The sequence below is a fragment of the Bombus vosnesenskii genome, unplaced genomic scaffold, assembly GCF_011952255.1.
Source record: "Bombus vosnesenskii isolate JDL3184/JDL3185 unplaced genomic scaffold, Bvos_JDL3184-5_v1.1 scf7180000013417, whole genome shotgun sequence".
Classification (NCBI taxonomy): domain Eukaryota; kingdom Metazoa; phylum Arthropoda; class Insecta; order Hymenoptera; family Apidae; genus Bombus; species Bombus vosnesenskii.
Genome location: NW_022883036.1, coordinates 84,218 through 111,314, shown reverse-complemented (window position 1 = coordinate 111,314; position 27,097 = coordinate 84,218). Strand labels below are relative to the sequence as shown.

General features: G+C 41.3%; 1 protein-coding gene across 6 annotated transcripts in view; it reads right to left on the bottom strand.

The window, feature by feature from the left end:
* LOC117237963 (neo-calmodulin-like) overlaps positions 1 to 27,097 on the bottom strand; it is an 84,115-nt gene that overhangs the window by 34,914 nt on the left and 22,104 nt on the right. For 2 of the 6 annotated variants that reach the window (XM_033502426.1, XM_033502430.1), the window contains exon 2: positions 25,485 to 25,511. The exons of 2 other annotated variants lie outside the window; for them this stretch is intronic. In XM_033502426.1, coding sequence (XP_033358317.1) covers positions 25,485 to 25,511 — 27 coding nt within the window. Of the gene's footprint in view, positions 1 to 1,604; positions 1,743 to 25,484; positions 25,512 to 27,097 lie in introns of those variants that run through there. 2 more of the 6 variants (XM_033502425.1, XM_033502427.1) reach the window with 2 other exon arrangements.

Here is a 27,097-nt window from a genome sequence, read left to right as displayed (position 1 = left end):
GGAAGACGCCACCCCGTCGAGATATGCCAGCCTGGTTTACACGTTGTTGAAGGCTTTAGGGCTTAGCGTTTTCAAGAGGATACGCTGGCTAATCCACCAAAAAGTCATGCGGAGAAACTCCGATAAGGTCTGATGCAGACGAGCGGCTTTCCTCTTGTGCGAGCACGCACGGTTATTTGAAGATAAGCAATGCGCTCCCAGTGACAAAATGATGCCCGTTAACAGATGCGTGACAGTCGTGTACCTACATATAAATACACGGTGGCTACGAAAAGTATTCGTACTAGTAGCATTTTGATCTAAACTCTTCCGAGTTGTCTACAAATTGAGAATTAAGAAATTAGCGACGTGTCTTTCCTGTATGGTTTTTATAGACAAACGTATTTCATCGTCAGCGCACGATATAATTGCAATGGATCGTTGAAACACGGAAAATTCACTCGTCTGCGTCAAGTTCAACCCTTAACTGTTATCCTTGGCTCATATAAGTAATTAAAATTTACATTATTTAATATCAAAATATATATCATTTTAGATATAGTTCGAGAAAATGAAACACTTGAAAAATAAGTACTTTACTGCAACGATATCGGTCAAGGGTTAAGAATACTAAGAGCCACAGCTGTCTGTAGATCGGACAGTGAAGAAATCGCGTTTTGTGTTTCGTGTCGACTGCCGATTTTTCGACAAACTTACGAATAATTGACATAACGCTGCCAGTCGTCGATAGGCTCTTAATTAGCAGCGACAGCAGGAAGCGGAAAAAGGTCGAGTATATTCGAAGGGAAGAGCACTTGAACAACGGGTTTAGGAAAAGTTCGTCGTCCGGCAAAGGGCGGATTTAATTTCCGGTCCTCGATAGGACACAACCTCGTAATGAACTTTCTTATCGTTCTCCTGCTTGGTTCTGACTCTATCCAATGCCCATTGGTTGCGGCTGAACTTTGAACGGTTAGACGGAGACCGCCATTTGGCCGCATCTACGTGCCAAAGACGATAACGTTCGATAAGATTTTTTTTTTTAATTCGTCTGTAATTTTTCCTCCGACGCGAGGTCTACTGTTTTATCTCATTCGTCTAAATTTTCTCTTTGCTGTTCTAACCGCGTATCGTTTCACCAGGAATGACGCGAAAAGCTCGGAGAAATGAGAAACATTTCAACTAAACGTCGCGAATTTGATACACGGTCGACTTCGTTGGTATGCATCCTATGCTCGCAATTCTTTCGCACTGTTCGCTACGTTTTCCCTGTGTTTTCAATGTTTGCTTTGCTTTCTCGCTACTTTCTATCGTCAATTGTATTCAGGTAATACACAATGACGAGATTCATGCGGACGATATGTGGCTCGAGTGCGAAATATGACATGCGAAATCCGAAGCTTTACATTTCGCTGATTATTCTCTTCCAAACTGCAAAAGATTCGATTGCGATTCTTTGGACAAAAAAGGTTCTGATTATTTGATTCGATCTTGTGCCATCAGCTTGTTACGTACATATGTATACTACCGTCCAAAGTTCCTGAACACACGTTTATCTCTGATCAGATGTATTTCAATTACGTAATTAAGGATAAACTGCAACGATAGGATCACGTGGATATTACCTTGCTCCTATTTCTTGGCGCGAAGTCTTCCTTGCTGGCCTTCCGCCGCTTGTCTTTCAGGATCATTCTCGCCGCAGCGAACGCCATTCTGCCGATGCACTTTCTTCCGTCCCTTTAGCAATTTCGAATAAGGAACACGAAACTCGTGCTCAACGATTGATCACACGCGATAATGCACAGCCGAACACCAGTCCTCGTACTTACGAATTAAATTTCCTTTTTATTTTTATTGCTTTTTTTCATCACACGGATTATCGTTGAATTAACGAGAATTTACCACTACGATTTAATCGACACGACATACGTATGAATATGTATACGTGAATTGAAATTCGCTACGTTTGTACTACGCGATATCTACATGACTCTCCTTCCCTTCTCTCCTCGTATATATCACTAGACTATAACTAATATTGACGTCGTCTTCTCGGGCCGGGCGTCCTTGTTGTTGATTCTTCCCTTTGCTTATTCTACTCGCTTCTTGCCCGGTTTCGATTTTTCTTCGACTGGTTTCACACGCGACCGGTCTCGAGAAGGCGAAAAGATCGCTGAACACTATCGTTTACGATTTTGAGGATAAACACAGCCAGGGGTTATCGCGGATTGACTAGATTCAGCTTCCTCGTCTTTGGAGTTTTATCGTGAAATTGACCGTGCGGTGTAGCGACGCCTGGCGTCGCCGTCGGTGTCTCTGTTTCCTGTCGCTTCTCGTGAGTAGCTCGTCGACGGGCTCTCGCGGAAGCTCGACGAGGACATTTGCCTGTCGCGATGTCACCGTTATTTCCGGTGGATTCTTCGTACACGACGTTTCTTCGATAAATACACGCGACGTTTCTTCGATAAATATACGCAACGTTACGCTATCTCTATCTTCCACTTCTTTCTTCTTCTGTTTCCTTTTCTTCTTGCGCGTATTATTCTCCTCTAAACGACTACATACCAGGGGACACGAGCCGCAACTGATGCGTCCTCATGGCTCGATCGATCTGTCATTAGTTGCTATAATTATGGCCATGGATCTGAAAAGAAACATGTTCGTTGCGGACGACTCGCCTACGTGTCTCGATCGATCCTCGAACGATGTTTTCAAACCCAAGTAACGAGGTGCACAGCCTGCCCGTTTGAATAATTAAACACCCGCCATCATCTTGTCGGTCATTTCGTCGGGCTATTTTCGCGCGGTCGCCCGTCTAAAATAACCGGAAATTATGTCTTAAAAAAGGACTTAACTTTCTCTCTGATTTGTTGCCAGTGGACGTTAGCCTCGATATGGCTCAAGGACTAAATACAATCAACAAATGATTATAAAATATCGAAATAATTACAGCTAGCTGTTTCATCGAAAGTGGCCCAGTGTAATTGCAATTAACGTTCGTGATAAACGATTCATACACAAAGCTCAGAAAGCTTTTTGATCAGACCACGTACAAACGATGATCTCTTCACCTGCATGGTTGTTCGTTTTTGCAGGCAAAACGCTCGAACCACCATATAACGAAAAAGAACGGCTCGACTCTTCAGCAAAGCGAGTTTTTGAAGAGGCGTCAACAAGCCCTATTGGAGATGACGAGAAACAAAAGTAGAATGGGCCGTGTTTGCGTTTGCCCTGAACCGCGAAACTTTTCTAATTAAATTCGTTCGCCTAACGCCTCGATAGATTTCGCAGGGGAACGTGAAAGGCAAAAAAAAGGAAATCGAGGAGAGCTCGAACGAAACCTTTTCACACCGTATGCTTCCGCGTTTTACACGAGCATAAAGATTCCGTGGAAAAACGTAGCGTCAGCCACTTGCGTAAATCTTGCGCGCGCTTTCGACCCTTTTGCCGTAAAAAAAATTCGGCTCATACCAAAAGCCCACTCGTCGTAAGAGTATAAAATATTTTCCTTTGCATGATAATGGCGGGGCATTACACTGCGTATAATTTATCCAGTTATTTACAGAGGAAAACTCGCTAGAAAAATCCGTACACTTCTGCTCGTAAGTATCAGAATACATAGTGTTTTTTTCATTTAAATTCATTTGTAAGGCTAACGAGAGGCACACGATGAATTAAAAATCATACTTTTATAATTATTCTTCGAACTTTTGTAATTCTCTAACCTAACTCCTATTGAAATCTTTTCATACAAATTAAATGCACAACTTGGAGAAGTTTTCTTAAGATCTGGCTCGAAGTTTGGTATTAATAAGAACAACTGCAATGGAAAAATTAAAATAACACGAGTGCTAGAAATAGCTAAATAGCCAAAGTAAGAGAAACATAGCGCATATAGGCGAGAAGAAATTTAAGCACAGACGATACCGATTAAGTGATTTAGAAATTCTCTGAATAAGTCCCAAGGATGTAAAGGTACGAAACATGGTATTTTAATTATAGGTTTGCCTAAATTTGTCGACGACAGGATAAGGCCAAAAATTACTCTCGTATTTCTTCTCGTGACGCGTGTCTTCCGACCGTTCCCTGATGGACAGCGAATACTTCTTCGTCTCCGGGATTCTACGAGTGATACATGACTCCTGTTCCACGATTCCAAGGTATCGCGTTTAAATCGTCCGGTTCGCGTAATTTGCGTTTTGCTCTAACGAGATGAAAATTCCACGATAAATTCACATCTCGAGCAAAACATGCCACGAAAATGGAGCAAGTTTAAATCGATGCAACGGGTCGCGTTATTCGTGCCTAAAGCAGGGCCCACCGATGGTAAATCATTTTACCTTGAAAATTCGGCGCTCGATATCGTTCCACTTGGAATTAATTTCCATGAAATTCCATGTATCCGTAAAAGCGTTTTTAGAAACGTTCAAGTACTTTCGTGATTTATTATATATACGTATTCCTTGATGATCACTTATTGCAGAAGATTTCTCAAACAACGTTTCGCGTTACGTTAAATAACGAGATGCGATATTGGCGCGAAGCGACAAACGTTTTAAAAAGTACGTACGATAATACATCAGCTAATGACGAGGATAGAATTGAATGGCGTCAAGATAAGAAAGCAGAAAGCTCAAAGTACGACCTCTTACGATTATAACGAGATGATATAGTACCTGAGGAATAACGTAAAAAGTCCCGTTAAAAAGTGCTATCCAACGGTGTGCTGTTACAGATTACCTTTCGAGGTGTGGCCGTGCAACGTACGTCTGAATCTACTTAATCGATTCCGCGTGCAAACCCAGCTGCACAGAACCTATCGAATTTTCTATAGAATATTCCGAGCGAAATAACTGCAACGAATTTTGTCGAGATCGCGTATACAATGTTCGTTTAATTCGTAGTCACGGTTACTCGGTGCACGTGTAACGGTTAAATAAATTATATCCTTTATCGATTGGGCCATTGTAATCTAAAATCAGACACGCGCGAACGTGTTTCCGCGAATCGTATCTGATCCGATTTCTGTCCTGTATGACACATCAATATCGACAACGTGTACGACATGTTTCACAAAAAAAATATGCTTCCACCTTTTATAAAAAAGAAGATTTCGGCTGTATTTCAAACAGACGAATCGTTCTTCCAGTGATTAAAAAAAAAAGAGAACATTCAGAAATATTCCCATCATTTTCTTCCGCGTTATTTTTTCCAGCAAGTTTTCTCGTTTTCTTTTTTTTTTTTTTTTAGTTTCGACGAAGTTTATCGTGGAGAAGAAAGAGATTCGATTTCCCCCGATGAAACGGCAGATGGTAACGATAGTTCGAACGACAGAGTAATAACGTCGATAAGAGCAGCCCATTGAAACTCCAATGAGATTTCTCGAGGATCAGTTTCAGTGAAAAATTGCAATTTCTGCTTGTCCAGGGCTAACAGGTTCTCGGGGAAGCGAACGATTTTAATCGGATGCGTGTATCGACCTGGACGAGAGTCATTTTCCTCTCGAAATCAAAACAACGGATTTCATCCTTTTACGTCTCCTGGAAACGTATCGGACGTATCTCGCCAACAATTCCTTCCGATCCATTGCCGATTTTTGCTCCCCTCCTAACTAGATCGTATCCGGGTCATTCCGTTCGATGACGTCCACGAAAAATTCGACAGCCAAAATGAGGGAACCGATACGATAAATGCGAGCGACCAGCCGCGAAATCGAATCGTCGATAACGAACTCTCGATGCACAGGGATCTTCCAGCAATTCCGAAGATTATGCGCATCTCGAATGGAAGTCTCGTTTTCAACGAACGAAAAATTATGTCGATTTTGAACGAACGACACGTCCACGAGGAAAGATTAATCTAACAGTCTGGCCTACTTCACGCAAAATAAAACAACGATATATTTCTTTGTAAAAGAAGACGGTTCAATGCTGTTTACACGAACGCCGATAAACGTGATCGACGTCCCCGCATCTCCTATCGCGAGGCTTTTGATTTATCATTCGAAAAGTTTCGACAGTGTGTCCTGAGGGGTAAAAACGAACACAGTGAGAAATCAACGTGTTTCGCGATACCTCAATGTGCTTCTAATGAGAACGTATTGCCGTGTTATCTCGTCCGAACGATACAGACTGAATTTACAATTAGTTGCTACTCCTGTCACGAGCCGCTCGTTTCAGGCTTGTGTGTCGTGGCTGACGTTCCGGCCTCGCCTCCGGCGGAAGCTTAAAACTCGATTAAACGACTACTGATGCAATGTCAATCGGACGAGAAGCCGCGGAAACTGGATTAACGTCTGTCAGTGTCGCATTGTTCGCGTGCATTCGAGACCGAGCGTCGCGTTAAATAAGACTGACAATTCGCGAAGAAATCGAAAGGAAAGTACAGACAATGATCCTTTCAGTTAAGTCAAAGACAATGCTGATAATTCCATCAGGCAACTATAACGATCTCTATACTGGTATTAATTAATTAACTAATTAATTTTCAACAGCTCTTCCAAAGAGTCCTTGCTAATTTCTATCTAAAGCTTAATACTACGGAGACGCGCAGGTTGCACATACGAAATTCATGAAAGTACACGAAACGTGCACACAGCACGGTGCTTGTTCTAATTTCTAATATACCGTACTTTGACTCTCGCGATATCATCCTATTGCAACGCTTTTAAATTAACCAGTAAGAGGATCATCTATAAAATAGGAGAGCGCGATAGTCTATCCTGCGAGTAACGTGAATGGTGACCGAGATCGGAAGGGCGTGACATCGGATAAACGTTAGCGGACGTTACCATCCTTTCTACGTCGCGTTTACATCGCAAATTGTCGTGCCCATTAACCTGCACCAGCAGTTATAAACCTATCGTTGTAAAAATAGAATCGAACCCGATGTTCGATGGATGTTTCAGTTTGTTTTTCAGGCGTCCGTATGTCTGGCGATGAAACAGCAAGTGTGTATGCACGTTGCTGGTATGCAGAGAAATGGAGTCACTAGGCTATCGGTGGCGTGGCTCGTTGTTTAGGTTAACAGCCTCTAGTCACGCACGACCGAACGGATCGCGGCTACATCGTTCTGGATACACGTCCACTCTGTCCTTCCTTTTTAACTCGCTTTATCATTCTAGATCTCTGCGTAGCCCAATGGCCACGCCGTGTCCCTGGCTTCGATCCGCCAGACCCGCTGCCACCAGCGAATCAAATTGCAGGACACGGGTCTTCACCTTCCGCTGTGATGTACCGGTGATTAAAATTCCTCGTTACTGCGATCCTTGGCTTCGTCTCCCGCCGGGACTCGTCGTTGCAATAGATTTTTCGCTGCAGACGAGCTACACCCGTACGAGATGGCTTAACGTTTCATCCAATCCATCTTCCTAGAAATTGTGCGGATGTAGGCCGTATTCTCGGTATTCTGTGCGCAGCTATCTTCCGCTTAAGCATCCACGTACGAGTTTCCAGTACTATAAACCGATATTAATTCTTTACCGGGAACGAGAAACGTTGTAGAATTCCCTCCCATTAACTTTCTAATTAAAAGCAGGATTTACAAGGGAGGATTTATCGAATATCCGGGAAAAATTCATCCGTGAGCACATTCAAAATTGATTAATTATTTCCTAGCATAAAACGTCCCATGAATTTCTTATCGAGGAAATCAAGGTTGAATTGCTTCATATATAATTTGATGTTTGTTCTCTTTCTATAATCGTAATCGTAGAATAAAATAATCATGGGAAAATATTCTTCAGAAAACGGAAATATCTTCGAATACAGATTTCGTGGTTAGTAATTTTGTAATATACGTTTATAACACTGCCATTTATAACGTTGGAAAAACCCTGTCTGCAGAGCTAAAATTCCGAATGCAAAGGATTGATATTGACCAAACGCGATCAACGACATTGGCTATCTTAATAAATACGAAACAGTATAAATCGTATAGACAAAGTTGCGGTACGCTCAGCGTTTCATAACGTGCATAGTGAAGATTATCTGTCAGAGCTTCGGGGCATCGATGGGGTCACGTAGTTGGAGTTCGTTAGAGCGTCTAAACGCAGGGTTGGTTATCGGAAGCCAAGGATGGCGAAACTTCCATTAACATTGCTCGAATTATCAATCTGTAGCGCTTTCATTAAGCTTTCGCAGTTCGGAATCGACTTACGCGGAAAACGGTCACTGGAGAGAATCCTTTCCCGAAATCCTATCTTTCGTGCGTCCCGGTCCATCTTTGTTACTCCCGTGGGAAGTTGGTGTGGAGGTAGTATTGATCACTCCCATGCTGCGCCCACCTCCACCCTCTACGTCCTCCGACCTCTGTTTTCCATCCTCCGTTCTGCATCCTCCGTCCTTTATCCTGCAGCCTCTTCAATCTGCCACCTTCCACGTTTCGTCTTCACGCTCTTCGTCCCTTTGTTCAATCGTTATTCCTTGATCCATCGTATCTTCCGCGAAATAACATCTTACGAGAATATCTACGAGATGTTTGAGAAAGTTGGGCTCAAACCTCGAGAAGAACATGTAGCACACATCGAAACGAGCAAAAGGATCTTAATTAACACGGGTACGAATGTTAACGAGTTTTAAAGTTGCATGACGTTTTCAACTGTGAGCTTGCAACGACATATTACAACTTTTCGCCGTTAGATTAATTATGTAATAATTAATTATGTAATCGTACTTTGATATCGCTTAATAACAACGATAGAAGAATATATAGTTTATCACTTCGGGGTTGTAGCGTTCGTGTACATGTATTGAGTTATTCGCCAGTTATTTGTCACTTTTACATTATTTAAATAATGGTTCTGCGAGGAAACGCGGCGGAACGTATGTTGAAACGAATATAAAGTACTGTAAACGGAGCTAGTTAATACCGTATTGATGAAAACGTTTCGCAATTCCGAAGCTAATCATACTTGAACGTTTATTGAAACGTTTTTATTTATTTCGATCGATACTAGGTATATCTTCCTGAGGTTCGATCCCAAATTTTTAAAACACCCTATATAGGCATCAGTCTATTTTCTGGTTCGATTAACGTCTCAATTATGCGGGTGTTAAACCAAAATCAAGCGGAATTAACACGTCGGATTCTCATCTGACGTCATGTTTTTCACTAGACCAGATCCGACAAGGGAACATCCGGTAAAAGCTGTACCAACCGGCTACCCATAAAAGGGATCGTCCTTCTAAAAAAAAAAAAAATCTGGTAATCCCGGTCTGAATGGCGGAGGCAAGAATTTCGCTGCTTTTTCGCGTCTGGGCTCGCATTTTTTGTAAGCCGCCCCCGGCACTTCGCAACCAACAGCGTGGTGCGCGCACGCTAAATCCCTTTTTCCGGGGAGAACTTTTCACACAGGCTGCCGTGACTGTGAAAATAGCAGCCGTTTCGAATCGCTGCGAATATTACGCCGAGGATGGAGGATTAACGGCTCCGAAACGGCAAAGACTGCTTTCTGTTGCGTAATCGATACACCACTGTGCGATATCGTTTTGCATTTCCATAGCTCGACCGCCGTGATTTACGATACCCCGATTATTTCCCATCGGGATGAACGCGAAAAACATCACTCGTTGTATCTTTTAAACGTTACTTCCGAAGTTGTATGACGCTCCGTTATTTCGGCCAAGATTCAACCAGAGTTGCAATCGTTGTTTCATCATTGTTCAAGGCTTGTATAATATATATATATTTGTGGTATGAGACAGTTGATTTATGGGAATCGTCAGCGTGGAACAGACTGAAGAAACGTAACGATGCTTACGACACTGGATCGTCGCCAGACTCGACGCCAGGCCACAGACGCAGAATTTCCGCGCTACGTATCAATGTACGATGTAAATGAAATCCTCGTTCACCTTGAAGGGGATGAACAGCGCTTGTTCCACGAGGAAAAAAACACCAGAGCCAGAACCCTTGACGTCACGTCAAGGAAAATTGTATATGTCTCGAAGATTGCGATCGAACATGAAGAAACAATTTGCTCGCGAGTGTATTAAAAGTAACACGCTCGAAGACAGTGCATACCTGTTGCCACGTATAAGCTTGCTGAGATCAAATTTCTTGCTATTTGTATCTTCTCGTGCAATGGAAGAATGACACGTTTCGCGATGTATCGGAGATTGCTAAGCTATCAAAAGCTACGTTCAACTATCAAAGTTACGTTTAACTTCTCCAAACGCCTGCACGTAGTCCTGCGTTTCGCAGAGGAGGCAATTAACCAGCTGAATTGCAAAGTGGTACTTGATGATCCTTTGAAATTTTAATCAAATAACCTAAGAACAAAAGCGCTAACATAGCCGAAAATTTAGATACAAAGAGGTAAAGGTTCTCCTACATTAGCACGATTTGAGTATTCGGTGATATTTAGACAAAGCGTGGGCCTTGATTGTTTGCCCTCTTTCAGGCGCCTTATGTAGCCTAATAGCCTCTCGATTTTTAATCCAGCTACGCTATCGTCTATGAGTATTTCGACACTTCCAAATTATTGGGAATATATAAAATACAGTTGAAAGAAGCACGCATATATTTCTACGATGAAATCATCACTGCTAATAAACCCTTTTTTACTACGTACCAAATACAGTAATGATTTAAATGTAATTATATATATATATAAATTTTACAAATTCGTAGCAATTGATAAATTCCATCTGTAAAATTGTGAAAGGTAATTCTATAACGTACAACTCGTAATTTGTTAATTTACTAGTATTGTGCGTAACTTGATAATTTATTAATATATTATTAATGAACTAACAAGCCACAAAATATAATTATTTATTGATATAATAATTATACAATTCTCTTCCATAATTTTACGATTCTACACCAACTAGGATAATCGAATAATAGATAATTTGTAAAATTGACTTCTAAAATTTCATTTCTTCGATTATTATCAACCTTCTACTAATCCCATATAATGATCCATTAATAGTGCTAATAATTATTCATGCGTATCTTCCAAAACTTCAGCAAGAAGTCAGTTGTGTAAGAGATCCCTGATGACTAAATACTTCTAGACTTTCACGTAGATCAGGACAAGGTTCCTCTCTTGGAAGGTTGGCATATCCAGGACGAAAGAGTGACGGCTCGAATTTGGGGCAACGTCTTCGACGTGTCAGGCCGGTGTCGGCCAGGAGGAATCTCGCGAACGGTCGCCCGCTCCGGAATATTTACCCAGCCGGGTTTACGTGCCGAAATCGTGCACGTGCGTACGCGTGCGCACGCTACCGTCCAGGTTCACGTCCTACTTACGATATCGAACTGCGGAAGGGCAGGGCACCCCGCAAAACGTTTCTGTCATTCACTATTTATCTGTGCACGCTCGAGCGGACGCGTGTTTTCGCACGCCTTTGTTCCGCCATCGTTCTGCCTTCGTTCTGCTTTCGTTCGTCAAAGGCCTGGTCCGCGAGGGAAATTCCTCGGGAAAATCGTTCGACGGTTTAAGTGCCAGCGAGCAACAGATTACGGATTGAATGGGCATTCGAGAGTAATCACGATAATGAGAAGGGATCCGTTCGATCGTCAGCCTGAAGGTAAGGCTGGGATTGTCGGCCAAGTAATTTTGTAATGTCTGTCGCGGTGGAAGCTAATGACGAAAAGTACGAATGGTAGGTTGGAGGGTTTGCTCGTTGAGAAAATAATCGAAATAATTGCGCCAATTAACGATAGGCGCATCTCTAGCAGAGCAACGGCGTAATGCTTCTGGGAGAAATTGCTCGTCGAAGAGGAGAGGCAGTTGAACGATGGCCAAGTGCAACTGTATGGCTATCTCTGTTACGGAAAGAGACTCTGTAATCGACTGGAACGTAATGGAAAGGGTCGCAACACGGAAACAGCAGCTCTGGAAAAGCGTTCACCCATTTACTAAGTAAAGAACTGGAAAGCTTGACGAGACAGTCTAATCATTCGGAAACATCCTGGAAGAATGCGTTAATTTTCGGATCTTCGTGTCTTTCGGCGGTTGAACAGAAGTATTTCAACGTGAAATGATCGACGAATGGAACAACCCGATAGGTTCGAAACTATGTGTCTTTAGAAAATAGTAGAAACGAATAATATCAGTTTAGTTTTTACGTCGATATAACTTGACTAATGTTTTATATTTTACGTGAAAACGACCCTAGCTTTTCGAATTGTCCTCGGCGCAATCGTAGCGATCGTATGGGTTTCGATTAGATGAAAAATCCGAGTTGTTGGTCGCGTGACTGAATGGTCGAGAGAGTTTTCGTGCGCCACGAAATACGGAAGAGACGCGGGACAAGCGGTCAGGGGTCCGACCGGCGAAGACGGTGCAGACAACGGACGGAAAACCGGGCAGGAAACGAAGGGGTAAACGACAAGGAGATAAATCGCGAGGAAACACGATTGTCGTTGATTATCTGAATAAACCGAGCCTATTTCACGCGAGTCGGTCTCTTTCGGCGAGCGATATCCGCCCAAAAGCAAGATCGCTTGAAATTTCACCGAGATCGGTCGCTCGTTTATCGCCACCTGACAACCTTCGCGCTCTCCTCTGGGAATAACGAAAAAAATCCTTTCAAATCGCATACCAAGCTCTCGGGAATATCGACGTATTCGTCACTCGCGCCACTTCTATTTTCTCCGAACGTGATCTCGAGAACCTCTTATAAAGAACATCGCGTTTCGTTCGTTGGTTTATCAAGACGCGATGAAATCTTAGAAGGATGTTTAGGATCCTTAGAAGGAGGAAGGATATTATTAGCTCCCTGCTTTCCGATATATTAAACGAGATTACTTTAATTTTAGAACGTTACGATTAACACGAAAATCATCAAGATACTATAACTTAGGATAAGATCGGATTGTTTGAATTAATCTAATCGTGGTCCTTGCATAGAGTAATCAATCTTGCGTATCATGCAAACAATATTACTTTATCTTTAACGTAATCGTGAAAAAATGAGAAAATTCTTCTTCCGTTTATCGTAGCCACTATATCGAGCCATAAGTTCCTTCTTCGAGAGCGAGAGTTCTTCAGATTTTCAAGTTATATGGCTTGATGTCGCGTGAGACCGTCTTTCAGACAGTTGACTGAAATATCAACGACATTTGTCAAGCAAGCGGAATATTTCTGCGAGAATTTGCGAGCCGTCGACGTAACAGCTTTACGCAAATATCATTTGTCAGAGTTTCGTTTCACGACTATGTTTCATGGTCTCGCGTGAACAACGCTCGCGTGTAATTGAACGAAGCATGAGTCGCTTAAGTCCCTGCGATCTTATTAGGCTTGTTTCGTGGCTTAAATACCTAGAAACCAAACGTTTTTTTTAGAAATACACCAACAGGCTGCACGGATTTAAACGTTAAAAACTTTTCTCGTCGTTTCTCTCCTCGTCAATAATTCCCTTCGACCAAGATCATCGTTGAAAATGGAGGAATGTTATCGAAGGTGCAACGACTTGGCGAACAATGAGCCCTGAAATCTCTTCTCCCTGTGACCGATCTACACCAACCCTGTGTTGACGAGAAATAATAACTACGTAGCCTGTCTGTCAGAAGTTTCTAAAAATAATTTGCTATCGTGAATCACTTAGACCTTCGAAAATGATAACCGTTGGCAAAAGAAGATCAACCCTTGCCACTCACGCGACTATTACAGTTCGACTAAATCGATATACAAAGTATCTCGATAACTATATAATAGACAAAGGGGTATTTTTACATGAAAAAATAAGCTGATAACATAGAAGATAGAATTTGTTCATACGTCAACCTACATTTCCTATGTTTTACGTTAAGGTCGATTACCTCAAAACGCGATCAATGACCATCGTATACGTTTTTCGCGTCGACACGTTACTATCTAGATGCTTATCTATCTGCTCGATCATATTGCCGAATAATTAGAGTCCTGCAACCGCAATTTCTTCACGGTTGTTCCGAAGGCACTGTGCGTTTCCCTTTCGTCGTGACAAAATTAATAGACGTGATCGTTTAGAAAGTGGATCTTTCGCACATGACACGAGGAATTACTCTCGCGATTTCGTTGCTACTGGTAGTTGCTATTTACAGAAACGTATTCTGTTCGAGGGCGTCAATTTAGAAACAGGCATAATTGGTAAATTGAGGAAAATTATTGGAGGCGCGCGAGCTTTAACAACGTTCGACACGCAATACGGATATTAATTGCAGTAATTTGAGCGAATGGGCAACAGGTTTGATCAGTGACTGGTTCACTTTCGTCGTGTGATTCCTCGAAATGGAAAATGCGTCAGACGATTAGCATCTTTTTCTGTGCGTGGAAATTTGAAGAAAATGACGGAAGGAACGCGACGCGATAAGATAAGCTAACACCCAAAGTCGTTTTATAGGTTTACGGGCTTCCATAACCTGGTTATCGATTCGCCGAGCGAAATGACAATGTAATATTTCTTCGCTCTGCACTGTTCTATTCGGCGTGCACGTTTTAACATAACCTTGTTACGTGATTTCGTAATTCGTCGATATTACATGTTATCTAAAGCAGCTCACGAAAACATTCGAACAAGTAGAAAGTCATATTTTTCATAGATATCATAAATTAACGATTTAGAAACCTAAGAATAATAGATTTTACTGCTTATTATATGTATCATTTCGTAAACCTATCATTTAGTTTATTATTAATTCTATTGACATTTTTCTATATTTCGAAAAACTTAGAAAAATATTTTATCTAATCTGAAGAACATTAATCTGATCATAATTCTGATTCCATTTCTAATTCAGAAATTAAGAAATCTAAAGATAGGGACGAACACGATTTAATCACGCCGTAATATCCTATTATAGGTAATTACGATGATCACGAGCAATGAAATCATATCAATTCGATTTATCCGTAAATTAGTAATATTTTATGAAATATGAACAGTTATCCGGATTATAGAGAATTTAATCATGACATGCCACATTCCAGATTCAACCTTTACTGTGAATTATTAATTCGTCACACTTTGACGAAATCGACGTGCCGTTGCAACTGTGTATAATACAAGAATACTATTATTAAAAATCATCGATGAAAAATCTGCGGTTGTATAAACCGTCTTTCGTGGTCACTAAATCCTACGGCCACGAGCTGCCCGTAAATGACAGAATATTATGCGATAGAACAGCCAAAAAGTTTCCAACGTCGGAATTCAATTCTGCAAATGCATACTTCCGTCGCTCGCTTGTGAACGAGCGTCGCGGATACCAAGGCGAAAATTTCAATCGGAACACTATCAATCTTGCGCGGACGTGGTTTTATCGTTCGTTCGCAGGGATGCCTGTATCCCTCTGATTACACCTGTCGCGCGTCCGGATTCATAACGTTCCGCGTTAAATGCACGCGAACGTGTTTTTCATTCAGCTTTTTCAAGAGCCGATCTTCGAAACACTTTGATACAGCACTGGCAACAAATCAGCATTAACAAAGAGCGAGCTCTGGCGCTCGTTCGAATCCACTACTGTGATTGAACGCGCCGAGTCGATCGCCTGTGCAACGTAAAATGGTGAACGTGCGGAATGTTTAAGCGCCCAGGCCAGACGACTGAATAATAGTCGGCCACTATTATTCCGTGAAACGAGACAGGCAGCACGAGATCCCTCGTTATCGAGTGATCCTGCTAGGTATTCCGTTTCTCAGGCTTTCGAAATGTACCTTTCGATCGGAAACACCGGTACAGAAATGGTCCAGTCATTGGACTGGACTTTACGGCAACGTTAATCTCGACGATCGATCGTATCGATTTATATAAAGTACCGTAAGGTTCGAAAGAAACGTAGGAAACGTGGATTTCGGGAGTAGGATAGAAGCGAATCTGTCTAACTTTGATCTTTTCTACAGTGGTTAAAATCGTTTCTACGTTAAGCGGAAACTATAATAAAAGCACTAACAGCTGGTTCTACCCGTCCGATTCCGATATTTTTTTTATCATGTGGATGAAATCGTTTCTACATTAAAGGAAAGTAGCAAGGACTGCTTCGTTTCGTACTTTTCATTTATTTTAGGAAACCAATGAAATGCAAATCCCGGTAACAAAGCGAAGTTTGCTGTAAAAGAATTTTACCTGTTAACCGGGCAAACTCGTTATTCAGATTGCCGGTTTTTCAGGCACAGTGATCGAAGAGCTCGTAACAATACTACGCCTAGCGAGTTTTAGGTTTTCACTACTGGAATGCGTTATTACCTAAAAATGACAAATAATTGACAAGGCTTGCTTTTCTTACGAGTCTCTTAATTTCTTTATTTACCAATCTAATATTTGCCAAAGATAGATCATATTATATTTCCATGTGCGGAAATTAAAATCAATTTAATTGAAATTAATACGTTTCGATTTAATATTAGAAACGTTTCTGGTTAAGAAACGAGCCGGTTAACAGGTTAAGCCTTTCTTCGATCGACAGTCTACGTATTGGGAGGCGTACAGGAAGCTCGTCTTTGTCTCTGATTGCAATGCACGTGGTCATATTTAATCGTGTTATTTAATCTCGTGAAAGAAACAAGTTGACCTTGCGTGAGACATCGTGCATACGTCTAATTCAATTGGCCAACGGACAGCGGCGAGAAAAGCGTTTGTCATCGCGTTTCACTTTGAAAAATTAATCGAATGCGTATACGACACGAAAACGAAAACAATCGTCTAATGAAACATCGCACACCTTTAAAAGAGCGTTTTCGTTATTACCCGAATTATTAATAGCTCTATGAATAAGGCGTAGTTATTTGCAGGATTGTTGCCGGCAGAAGAGCTAATTTTTTATGAGAAATTCGCTGCGGAAAATTGAACGTGTCACGCGTATATCACGTGTTACGTTGACACAGGGGAAATCGTCGACGAGCGTGAAATTTTGAAGCCACCTTTTTTTTTCAAAGATTCACGCGATTCCACCTCTTGGAAGAACAATTCATTGAGGAACGTTACGAAAGAATGGGAACCATTTAGGAGTAGCGCGATAAGAGATTCAATTTTCGGTCAACTAAACGATCGTCAACGATCATCGGAAACTGCTCAATGGAACTTCGATGAAAAGTACGTTTCTAAAATTTCACCAAAAATTCGTTGAAAAAGACCGAGAAAAATGACAGGTCGGAGAAGCAAGTAGTACGAGTCAACGATTCGTACGAGTGGGCAATCACGCTACGAAAAGAAGCACACGGTGCGTGGAAAAAAGTTTCCAATAAACGATTGAAACAACCTTTTTATCGAGGATTTTAGCGAAGAAAAAGACATTCGATGGAGGAAATCCATTTCCTGCGGAACGAGAAGAGAGAGGGCACCTTACTTCCGAAAACCGTCTCACTCGCTCGACGGGACGTCGATTCGTTTCGACAAAAAAAAAAACGGTCCGCGCTTAAGGCGGCCACTTAAACGGCACAAAAGAAACCGCGAGCACTTGTTCCCGACCGAGTCTACCTCCCTGGAGACTTTCAGAAGCTGGTGATTGTCACGGAATCGGCCAACGGTACCCGCCATTTTTGACATAATCACTGAGAAACTGCCGGCGGATGGATCGTTCGCCGTGGCTAGTGCGTCCTTTTTTTACACACTTCCGGGAAATTCCATTCTCGCCTTTCTGTTCGTTGGCCGTTGCCTCGAAAAAGCTAACTGAACGAGCTTCAAGGTCGTGATGGAGATAATTCGAAGTTGGTGAATCGGACGTTGTAACAGGGGTCGAGATGACAGAAGATCACGGAGAAAAGATCGAGTCGTTGAAAAGGGGGTGACTGAAAGATGAAAGGAAATAAAGTAGATAAGAAATAGGTTGAGAATAGGGATACAAAGGATGCAGTTTGACAGAGGGGGGAAAAAAGTAACCGCTTGCGGACTTACGTGCTCGATGGTAGGCAGATGGGCCGTGACTGACACCCCCGGTGCCGCCACGCGCCCCTCGCGCACCGACTCTGCGATTTCGAAGACAGTGCGCAAGCTCGAAGCCCCGCACGACCGCCACGATCAGAGCTTCTCCGGAGCTTGTCCCGACCCCCGAGAGCATCATCCGTGTTGGTCTACGGAACCAACGACCAATGTGCTCTAACGTGTATCTTCTACGTTTACGTACGCCATCCTCAGGGTGAATGTCTCTCCCTTAGCTTCCCACTTATCCTCGTGTTTTCAACTCGTGTCCAAACTACACGTTCTCTCGTGTCAAGGTACATAATCGTTATCTCTGTCAAGATTTATCTTCGTATGGTTTGAAGGGCATTTAGTCTGTCCACGGTTATCGTGTCAAGCGAAGGTTCTCTGACTAAACATCGTCCTCGTAATCTACGTTACCGAATTCAGTCTCTTATAGAGTTTCATTGAACCAATGCTGGGATCCATTGACGAAGCACTTCTATTTCTTCCTGAAATAGCTTCGAACGACACGCTGAGAGGCAAATTATCGGTGACAAATTTAGTAGAAAAACGTGCACGACGTTGGAGAAAACGTTGTCACGTTGCGTTGTAGCGGAACGTTCGAAATTCCACGAGATTCCATTCAATTCCAGGGCTCGCTACGTTGGATTTCTTACGAGCCAATCCTGGAAGATCTATCGAACGTAAAAATACGCAGCGGTTTGTCTTTATTGCACAGCTAGGGATCGATCGATCGATCGAAGCGGCGTAGTCGTACACTAGCGTTGTAATTTTGCCCGGTGATTTCGCTTCATGGGATCGGAGAGCCATGTACTTCACTGTGCTCTCGCTCTAGTCGAATAGTTTCCGCTTGGAAATTCTCATTTTCGAAAAATATGGCGCTGACAGCGGCTGCGAGTGACGTTCGTCTTCGACGAACACGTGAGTCATGAAACAGTTGCATGCAACTATTACACAAACTGTTTCGTAAGTATCTTTAGCTTATGTCCCATTTCGTGATTCTGTAATATCGATTGATGGTCGTTACATCGTTTATTGATGAACAAATTCTGTTTCGCAACGATGAAAGCCAGATAATAAACACAAAATGCGTAATACACGATGCTAAACCAGAAATTATTAAACAGTGCTTTTATGTGAAACTAAATCCCATTTATGTACGCGTTTATGGCAGATCTAATCTCCTGTCGTAGTCTCCAATTTATATACGTATTTCAACCTTGCTGTGATTTTAAATGAGGATATGATAGATAAGAAGATGGCACGCGAAGGTTCTCCAAAAAATACGTCTACGAATATCTGAATACGACATACTTTCGAGAAATTTTGAACAGCGAATTTCTCGAGAACGAACCGAGGTTTTTGACCGAAATTGGTATTTTATACTGGCAGAACATGACTAGTAAGGAGGTGTAACGCCGAAAAATTTCGCTTATACTGCAAATTCGGAGACACCCTGTATTGATCTATTGGAAGCAATTAAAAGGTTGAAAGCCAGATGGGAAGAGGGGGATCCGTAAAATTTTACGCCGCAGGATAAGAATTCGTAAAAGCAACGCGGCTCGTGATCTTTGTAGCTTTATAATTTCTCCTCGAGCCCCTGCCAACTTTAATTACTGTTACAAATCAACAACCCGGGCAAACCTCGGGGCTAAATCTTCCACGTAAGCGAGGGATTGTGTATGACTAAGGATCCGACGTTCCAAGAATTACGGCATCTTAAAATTCTGGAGAATCTGAGAAGGGAGGCTAGCTGCGTGCTTAACGACGGCTCGCCACGTTACGAAACGCTTGTTCCATTTAAACCACTCTTTTTCGCCTGGTAAGTTTTTCCATCGACCAATTTGTCGACGTTAGATCGTGGAACTAATTGGGATTGTCGCGAAGTTAAAACGAGTTCAATGGTAAACACGTTTTCCCTCGTGATTGAGAGATTTTCGTTTAAAGGATAAAGTCTCTGTCGAGAGGAAAAAAAATATACAGAAGAGTATCGGCTGTCAAAGGACTGGCGTGTTAGCGGCTACGAACTGTCCTTTCGTGCTGCTGAAACTTTTGTAAAACTTCCTTTGGAAACTATTGACAGGTGCCACCGGCGCGTTTGCCTGACGTACGTTACACAAACGGTCTCGAAGAGCCACGAACCTCTCCAATGCCATTATTCCCCGACGTCGAATGAAATATCTCTCGATTTCCTTTTCTCCACAATACTATGGCGAAACAAGTAGAATTCAGTTAAACGTCAGTCGATGTATCGGAATTTCTGACGCGTTCCTTTCGCATGTTGTTTAGCGCGCACGATTTTAATCATCTTTGCATCGTGCAAGCTTTCAGACGCTTCATTGTTCGTACATGTAACTACAATGGCTCACTATTCGAACACTGATCATAGTAGTATTTAATATCTTTTCCCGAAAGGGATTGTTTTCGAGATATTTTGGTGGGAAGCTTACCAATGAACGTTCTCCATAGTAAATAGTAAAATATCGTATAATATCGTTACGATCTTTAATAGATAATTTTGATTTACAATCTGGTGATACCATAAAAAAGAAATAATTCGTCATTAATCGTATGCTTTGATCAAATTCGCATATTTTGACTACAAATCGATCAAAGTGTCCGGATACTTATGAGCGATGCCGTACAATATTTTCCACGTATCGACAGAGACTTTGCAAAGAAATGACACTAGCTCTAGAACGAAAAGTTTCATCCGAACATAACTCTTGGTTCGTATAATAATATCGTATAATATTCGTATTATATAATAATCCGTATAATAATGGTCCTCATGGTAGAAAATATTGATAAATATGGTTGGCTCGCTATATCGTCGAATAAAGTCGACGTTTCTCGACGATACAGCGAGCTGTCGCAACTCGGAGAACTTCACCAGCATCACTGGCGAATTTGTATTCGAGTTTGGAATCCATTCGCAACGAGGTTGCCTTGCTGACATCAATAGAAGTCGTTTAATCCTTGTGAAAAGGGACGTTGTAAGGTGTCATTTTCCACGTGTTTGCGAAATTGAATGGAGAGGGTGGGATAAAGAGGTGAGGGAAGTTTCTTCATTTTCCTTCGACCTGCTCATCTCCTGACCTTGATTAAAGGAAAGTAAAGCAGATAGCTCAGAGAGCATCACGTTCTCGGGGATAATCTGACCAAAGCGCTTGCTCGTGCTTCGTGAATCCGAGCGAATTTGCATGCTTTTATCATCAGCGCGGCGGGAAACACCGGAGAAGGCAGCAGCGAAATAAATACCTCGTCGCCCCTCAGCATCAAACATTAAAACGACTAAAGATCTGTGTCGAAATCTGCCTCGAGTAATACGAATATTCCCTTGACGAGAATATTGCGATGTTGATAGTAATAGTTAGAGAGACAAGTCAAATCCGATGAAAGATCAAACCAGCGTAATTCATACAATCGAATTATCTATCCTTTGTCTTCTCGAAGACGACTGATTCTATTTACGTAAACGAGGTTTATAATTAAAGCGTCGTTTACGAATTAACCCATCGATGATACGCTCATTATATTTTCACAACGCGTAGGCGCTGTTCCAGCGGGTCAACTTCCGCTGACAACTTCTCTCATGAATCTAATCCGAGAATCACATTGGAATTAAAACGCCTGTTTAGCTACGAGAATAAATTTCAAAGGAGCGAAACAACAAAGATGTCGGTGAAATTAACTATTAATTTTCCTATTCCATTCGCGAGGCGTTTACGTGGAAACAATGGCTAGGGATACTTTTACGGTTTCCGAGAGATTACAGTAGAAAGCGAAAAATATTAAAATTGCGGATACCAGTGGATCATAAACTCTTTCACGAATTGAAAAGTGGCCGCTTTAAACTACCTCGTTATTGGGAAAAATAAAATTCTCGGCTACGTACTCATATGGTACGCGGTAGAGCCCGTACAACTTCATCATAAATTCAATAAGAGTGTGGTTAAACCGAATGCAGCTGTGTCTTTGGGAAAAAAGTTTCGTTTATCTAATCCTCGGATAAGATGAATGCAACGGAACGTACAATTTTTATGCTCGCAATTGATACATTAATATTCCCTTGGCTTATACACGTAACAATGTACAGTGCAAAATGATTACAAGAGAATAGAATCAAAGGTAAACGGTCTCTCAATTATCTGACGTCAAAACCACTAGTAATTCTCGCTCGGTGTAAGATTATTGAAATACGATACAATTCCCCTTTTCTAAAATAATCTCTCTTCTTCTCAACAGGCAATTAAAATATTAAAAGCAAATAGCGAAGTTTAAAATACAATTTATGATTGATATACAAATTATATCCCAGACATAAAATCGCAGAGACAGACAAATACAGTGATTCGTTAAAATGTTTGAACATGTATATGAATAGCTTTTGTGCATATATTGTATGCACGATTGTAAAACATTTTGATACTTTATTAACAGTGTAATGAGTTACGTCTGTGATGCCTGTATTGGTGGAATTCGAAACGAACCTAAAAATATATATAAAAGCTACATTTATTGTAAACATATATTTAGACATCTTGTTAATATAATAAATGATTGACCGTTTAAATATGTATTTATGTAATCTCAATGAAACTCGTTTCGATTCAGACTTTACCAATACAATGACAGTAGTCTGGTCTCGTTATAACGTTAACGAAATATCGAAATGTTCCGCGCAACACGCACGATACATTCGCGAAAGGTTTCTACAACTGTTCGAATACTTTTGCGCTTTGGGAATTCGACAATTCGATCGCGATTCTAACGCGGAGTAAACGGTAGAGATTCCTCGCGAATTCTAATTGACCGTTCGAACGACACCTCTGGAAATTCTATGCATGTTGAACGCGCAGCTTTCCAATAATACCGGTGCCAGCTGCGCTTGGAATAATAGCTCGGTGTGCTCCTCGGAATGTTCTTTCTGCTGCGCCGTGCTTCTGGTGCGCTCCACTAGCCGCTCGGATTTGAAGCCGCGATAAGAAACTAGGAGAAAGATCACCGGCCCCGCTGATTTATACGGCGTGACTTTATCTAAGGAGGCACGCGAGTCTTCGTGGCGTTTATCAAAAAATTTTTTTAGCCCAGCAAAAAGACGATCGTCTGGCTCAACGACCTAACGCAATTCGGCTCGAGCGGTTGCTCACTTTTTCTCGCATCTGCCCGCTTGATCATGTGAATCGCGACGATCACGCGCGTGTATATCTGTTGAATCACATGAAGAAGCGCGAGACCATCGTTGAACTGACCTGGCACGCGACCTTGGCACGGAAACGCTTTTTCCTCTACGCAGAAATGAATATTTTATGTCGAGCGACACGGTGACGGTAGTATTAGCCCGTGATGGTCAGACGACCGCATGGTTACTACTTGACTTGGTATATTCGTACGATCCGTTTTGTCCAATTCAATAGAATGGATCATATCGTAATGTTCTATCAATGAACGTTCTATTGGTTTGGACAAAACGGATCATAGATAATTCAGTAGAATAATATAAAAGAGAAAATGTTGTGCATCTATTATTTCTTTATAAAGCGAAAGAAACTTTTGGAACAGCCTAATATATACACTTGGGACAAAAACAAGTGGGCAGATACTGGAAGTAGGTATCAATGAAATTTAATCGAACTAGTAGTACTATACTTTCATACATATGGTTAGCTTCTAAATATTACATATCCTTATAGTGCATAGGTTATTTAATAAATAATTGGAATTGATATTTAGTTTTATGTATGGAAGCTGTATTCAAGAGAACTTTATCGATATCTATTTCTACTACCTGTCCATGTATTTTTATTCACGACTGTATTTGATTGCATTCTTTTGAGAATATAACATTAATCGTATTATTTACGTTTTCTCGAATTCCATCGACTGTCGCATCGACGCATAAATGTTAGGTAAAAGGAATACAGGTTAAACAGAGCGGACCTGTATCGACTTTTTCAAATCGATATGTAATAAAATATCTGTGACTCGTGTCGACAACAGTTATTTGTATAACATGCCTGTCGATAGTCAAGTTCGTTGAAATCGCTAAATTATCCATGGTGATTTTCCGGGAACGTGAGCGAACACGAAGCAAGTACAGAGAAATACGATCATTTACGTTCTTTATGTATCGATAGGAAATTTATCTCTTTTTCATTTTGTGAAATTTGCATACATTTCGTTTCAATCTATATATGTTCAATTCTATATACTTAAGCTCGTTAACTAAATACACGATAAACCTGTCATAGAATCTCGCGTCTTACGTTCTGGAATATCGAGCTTGAAAAAAATCAGAGTGTTTCTTACGCCCTCTGCGATTTGCTACTAAGGAGTGTAAGGGATATATTTAATTCAATCGTCGAAAAGGATAAAAATGGACTTGCCGTCTACTGAACATCGTGGACCTATCGCAGGACAAGTAGTTCATATAATAAAATCATACCGATTCCCCTTATTATTCACAATTTTTTGCTTATATAATTGTAGTTCAGGCAAATGAATTTAGTCGACAGAAGTTTATTTAATCGAGCACTAACTGGTTTTGTTTAAATAAACGAAGCGTGTTCAAATCGCCTAATTAAAACCTCTGAATGGTCGGTATTTGTTTTCTATGGATAAGATTGTATATTTTGATTAAGTCTTCCTGTTATTATTAGCGATTATTAAGCATCGGTGCATGGGAACAGCCTTCTTGAGGTCGCATGAAATTACTAAACATATCGTCAACGATCATGGCAGGAAACTAGTAAGGAGTTCGGACGATAAATACGGCGCAAGTAGTGTAGATCGAGCAAAGTACCGACGCTGTCGGTATACCATTGGACGGAGCTTTCCGACAGCTCTGTTGTACCGACTACAAGCGCATCGAGCTTTCGCGTGAACTCGTAAAGTTTCCAAGAAAAACTAACTTACCGATCGGATTACTGCTTCATCGAGCGAGCGGCTCACTTACCTACAAAAGAGAATGGTTTAGGGTTAAAAAAATTCTGCTCGAACTTTCTCGAACTTGTTCTTGCATCGCACTAAAGTGGCGTTTCGTGGTACTAACGATAGTAAAACGCATCGAACACAAACGAGACATGCGGACTAGGTGAAAAATGTTCATGCATCATCGAATTTTTCATGCTGTACGCGGGATCAACGAAACGTAATCTTTCTAATTCGAGAGACACATCGGCGAGTCGGAGTAACTCGTCGATACGAAATTGCCGATTTGCAATGAACAAAATCTCCAATCACCCTACCGTTTTTTTTTTCTTTTTTACTCTTCTTTCGCGTGTTAAATTTGAATATAATTTGAAAAGATCCGAATAAAACGTAACGCAAAAACACTACGCATTCAGTGTTTCAGCTATCGCAATAGGTGTCGAATGAAAGCGATCTATCTGTAAACAGTCTTGCTAATAGGATATCTCGATAATGTTTAGTTGATAAATAGATAATTGATAATGCTAAGAAGCTTTGTTTCGCTCTCTACTAACAGCGAGACAGGGATGAACGTCTTGCGACGTCTACGTAACTAAGTAAGTGCTACTGATCCCCCGAAGGGACGCATTCTAGCTGAAAGAGACTAACAATAAGATAAACTATAGACGCCTAAGGTGTCTTTGTGCAGAGAATTTGGAATTTTTGCGTGGAAATTTGTACCTGCACGACAGCCGGCCCGCGATGCGCCTGTGCAATAGAAACACAAGAAAGAATATTATACAGACAGGTAGAGATAGAATCATAAAAGAGAATGGTATGTATGAATGCGTGTTAGAAACAGGAAAAGACCGTGAGAAAAGACAAACAAGTGGAAGGATGTCGATCGTCTGCGCGCGGCGCATGCAGAATGACCCAGCTTCTATTCTTTTCCAGTTTTCAGTTTGTATGTGTAAAATCTCTAAGAAATTCTGAACGTCGTCGTTTCTCGAACAAATTTACATACGCTAACTCACGAGAATATTCCAATTGTTGGAAAAATCTTTTGTCAATATATGTATATTATACGAAATATGTACATTTCGAAATTTCACGATTATTTCACCATTATAATTGATAATTGGTATATCGAGTACAGTTTATGGTCCAATATATTTTTTTCAGATTATGAAAACGTATCTCGGCAGACAGAAAAGTTATGACTCAGTTAACTACGAAATTGAGTGGATAATGTTTTTAGAAGTTGAAACGCATAATCGTGAGAAAGAGCATAATTAAGTTCGAGTTCTCGAAAGACCAATTTACATGTGATTTATGATTCTTAGCATTAACTATGTATTCGTAAAAGTATCGACATACTTTCGTGAGTCATGTAAATTCGTCGAGACATCGGCCTCTGTTTGGAAAATTGCGTGGCGTCCTTAAGATTCTGTCTTTCCTGCAAAATTTGGCTGACAAGCTCGCAAAGTAACGCGAAGGAAACGCGACGCGATCTTCCGAACTTTCGACTACTCCACATTTTGCCTGGATTCGCGGTAATTGGATAAACCGCGAGCCTTGGCCCGCGTAGTTAGTGTTGGTATGTCGAAATAGTAGTAGCGACCATTGTGCGCACGCGTGTTCTATTCGAGATTGGCTTGTACATGTGATGCTGCATTGTCTATTATATGAGACTGCATGCATACAAATGCAGCCAGCTGACGGGGTCGCGTGAATCACCATAAATGCAAGGGAAAATATGGTCGCCGTTTAATCCCGATAGGATTTTCAACAGCGTGGCCGACGTGGTTGACAGAGTCGTCTAGTTCTTTGTTGCGTTCAAATCTCTCGAATACGCATTTATCTGGTAGTCCTGTTAATAAAAACAAAAAAAAAATCTTTGGAAGCAGAGAGGCGTGGAAAATAAGCGAAACATGGAGCGAAAAGAGGCGCTGATAAAAGTGTTCATATTTCACTGCTACTCGTCTCGTCTCGTCTCGCTGAAAAGAGAAATTTTTCCGGTATCTTGATTAACTTCACTTGAATTTTCTCTTCGACCCATCATTATTCAGGTTTGCGCGCGATTACCAATGAATCCAGCGATCAACAGGAAAGCCAATTTACTTTCAAAGCGGACGTATTAGCCCCAACCCTCTGGCGGTCGTCGAGATTAAAATGTAAAATCGCGCTTTTATTTGCCCCAGAGCTCGCGAACGAATCGACTGGTCCAATAGCTATACAATAAGGGGTATAAAAAAAAGAGGTGAAAAACAAAAAAAAAAAAAAATGAAGTTGGTTCAAAAAGCGACCCTATTTCCCCGCTAACGAAACAACTTTTTGAAACACATCGAGCGGGA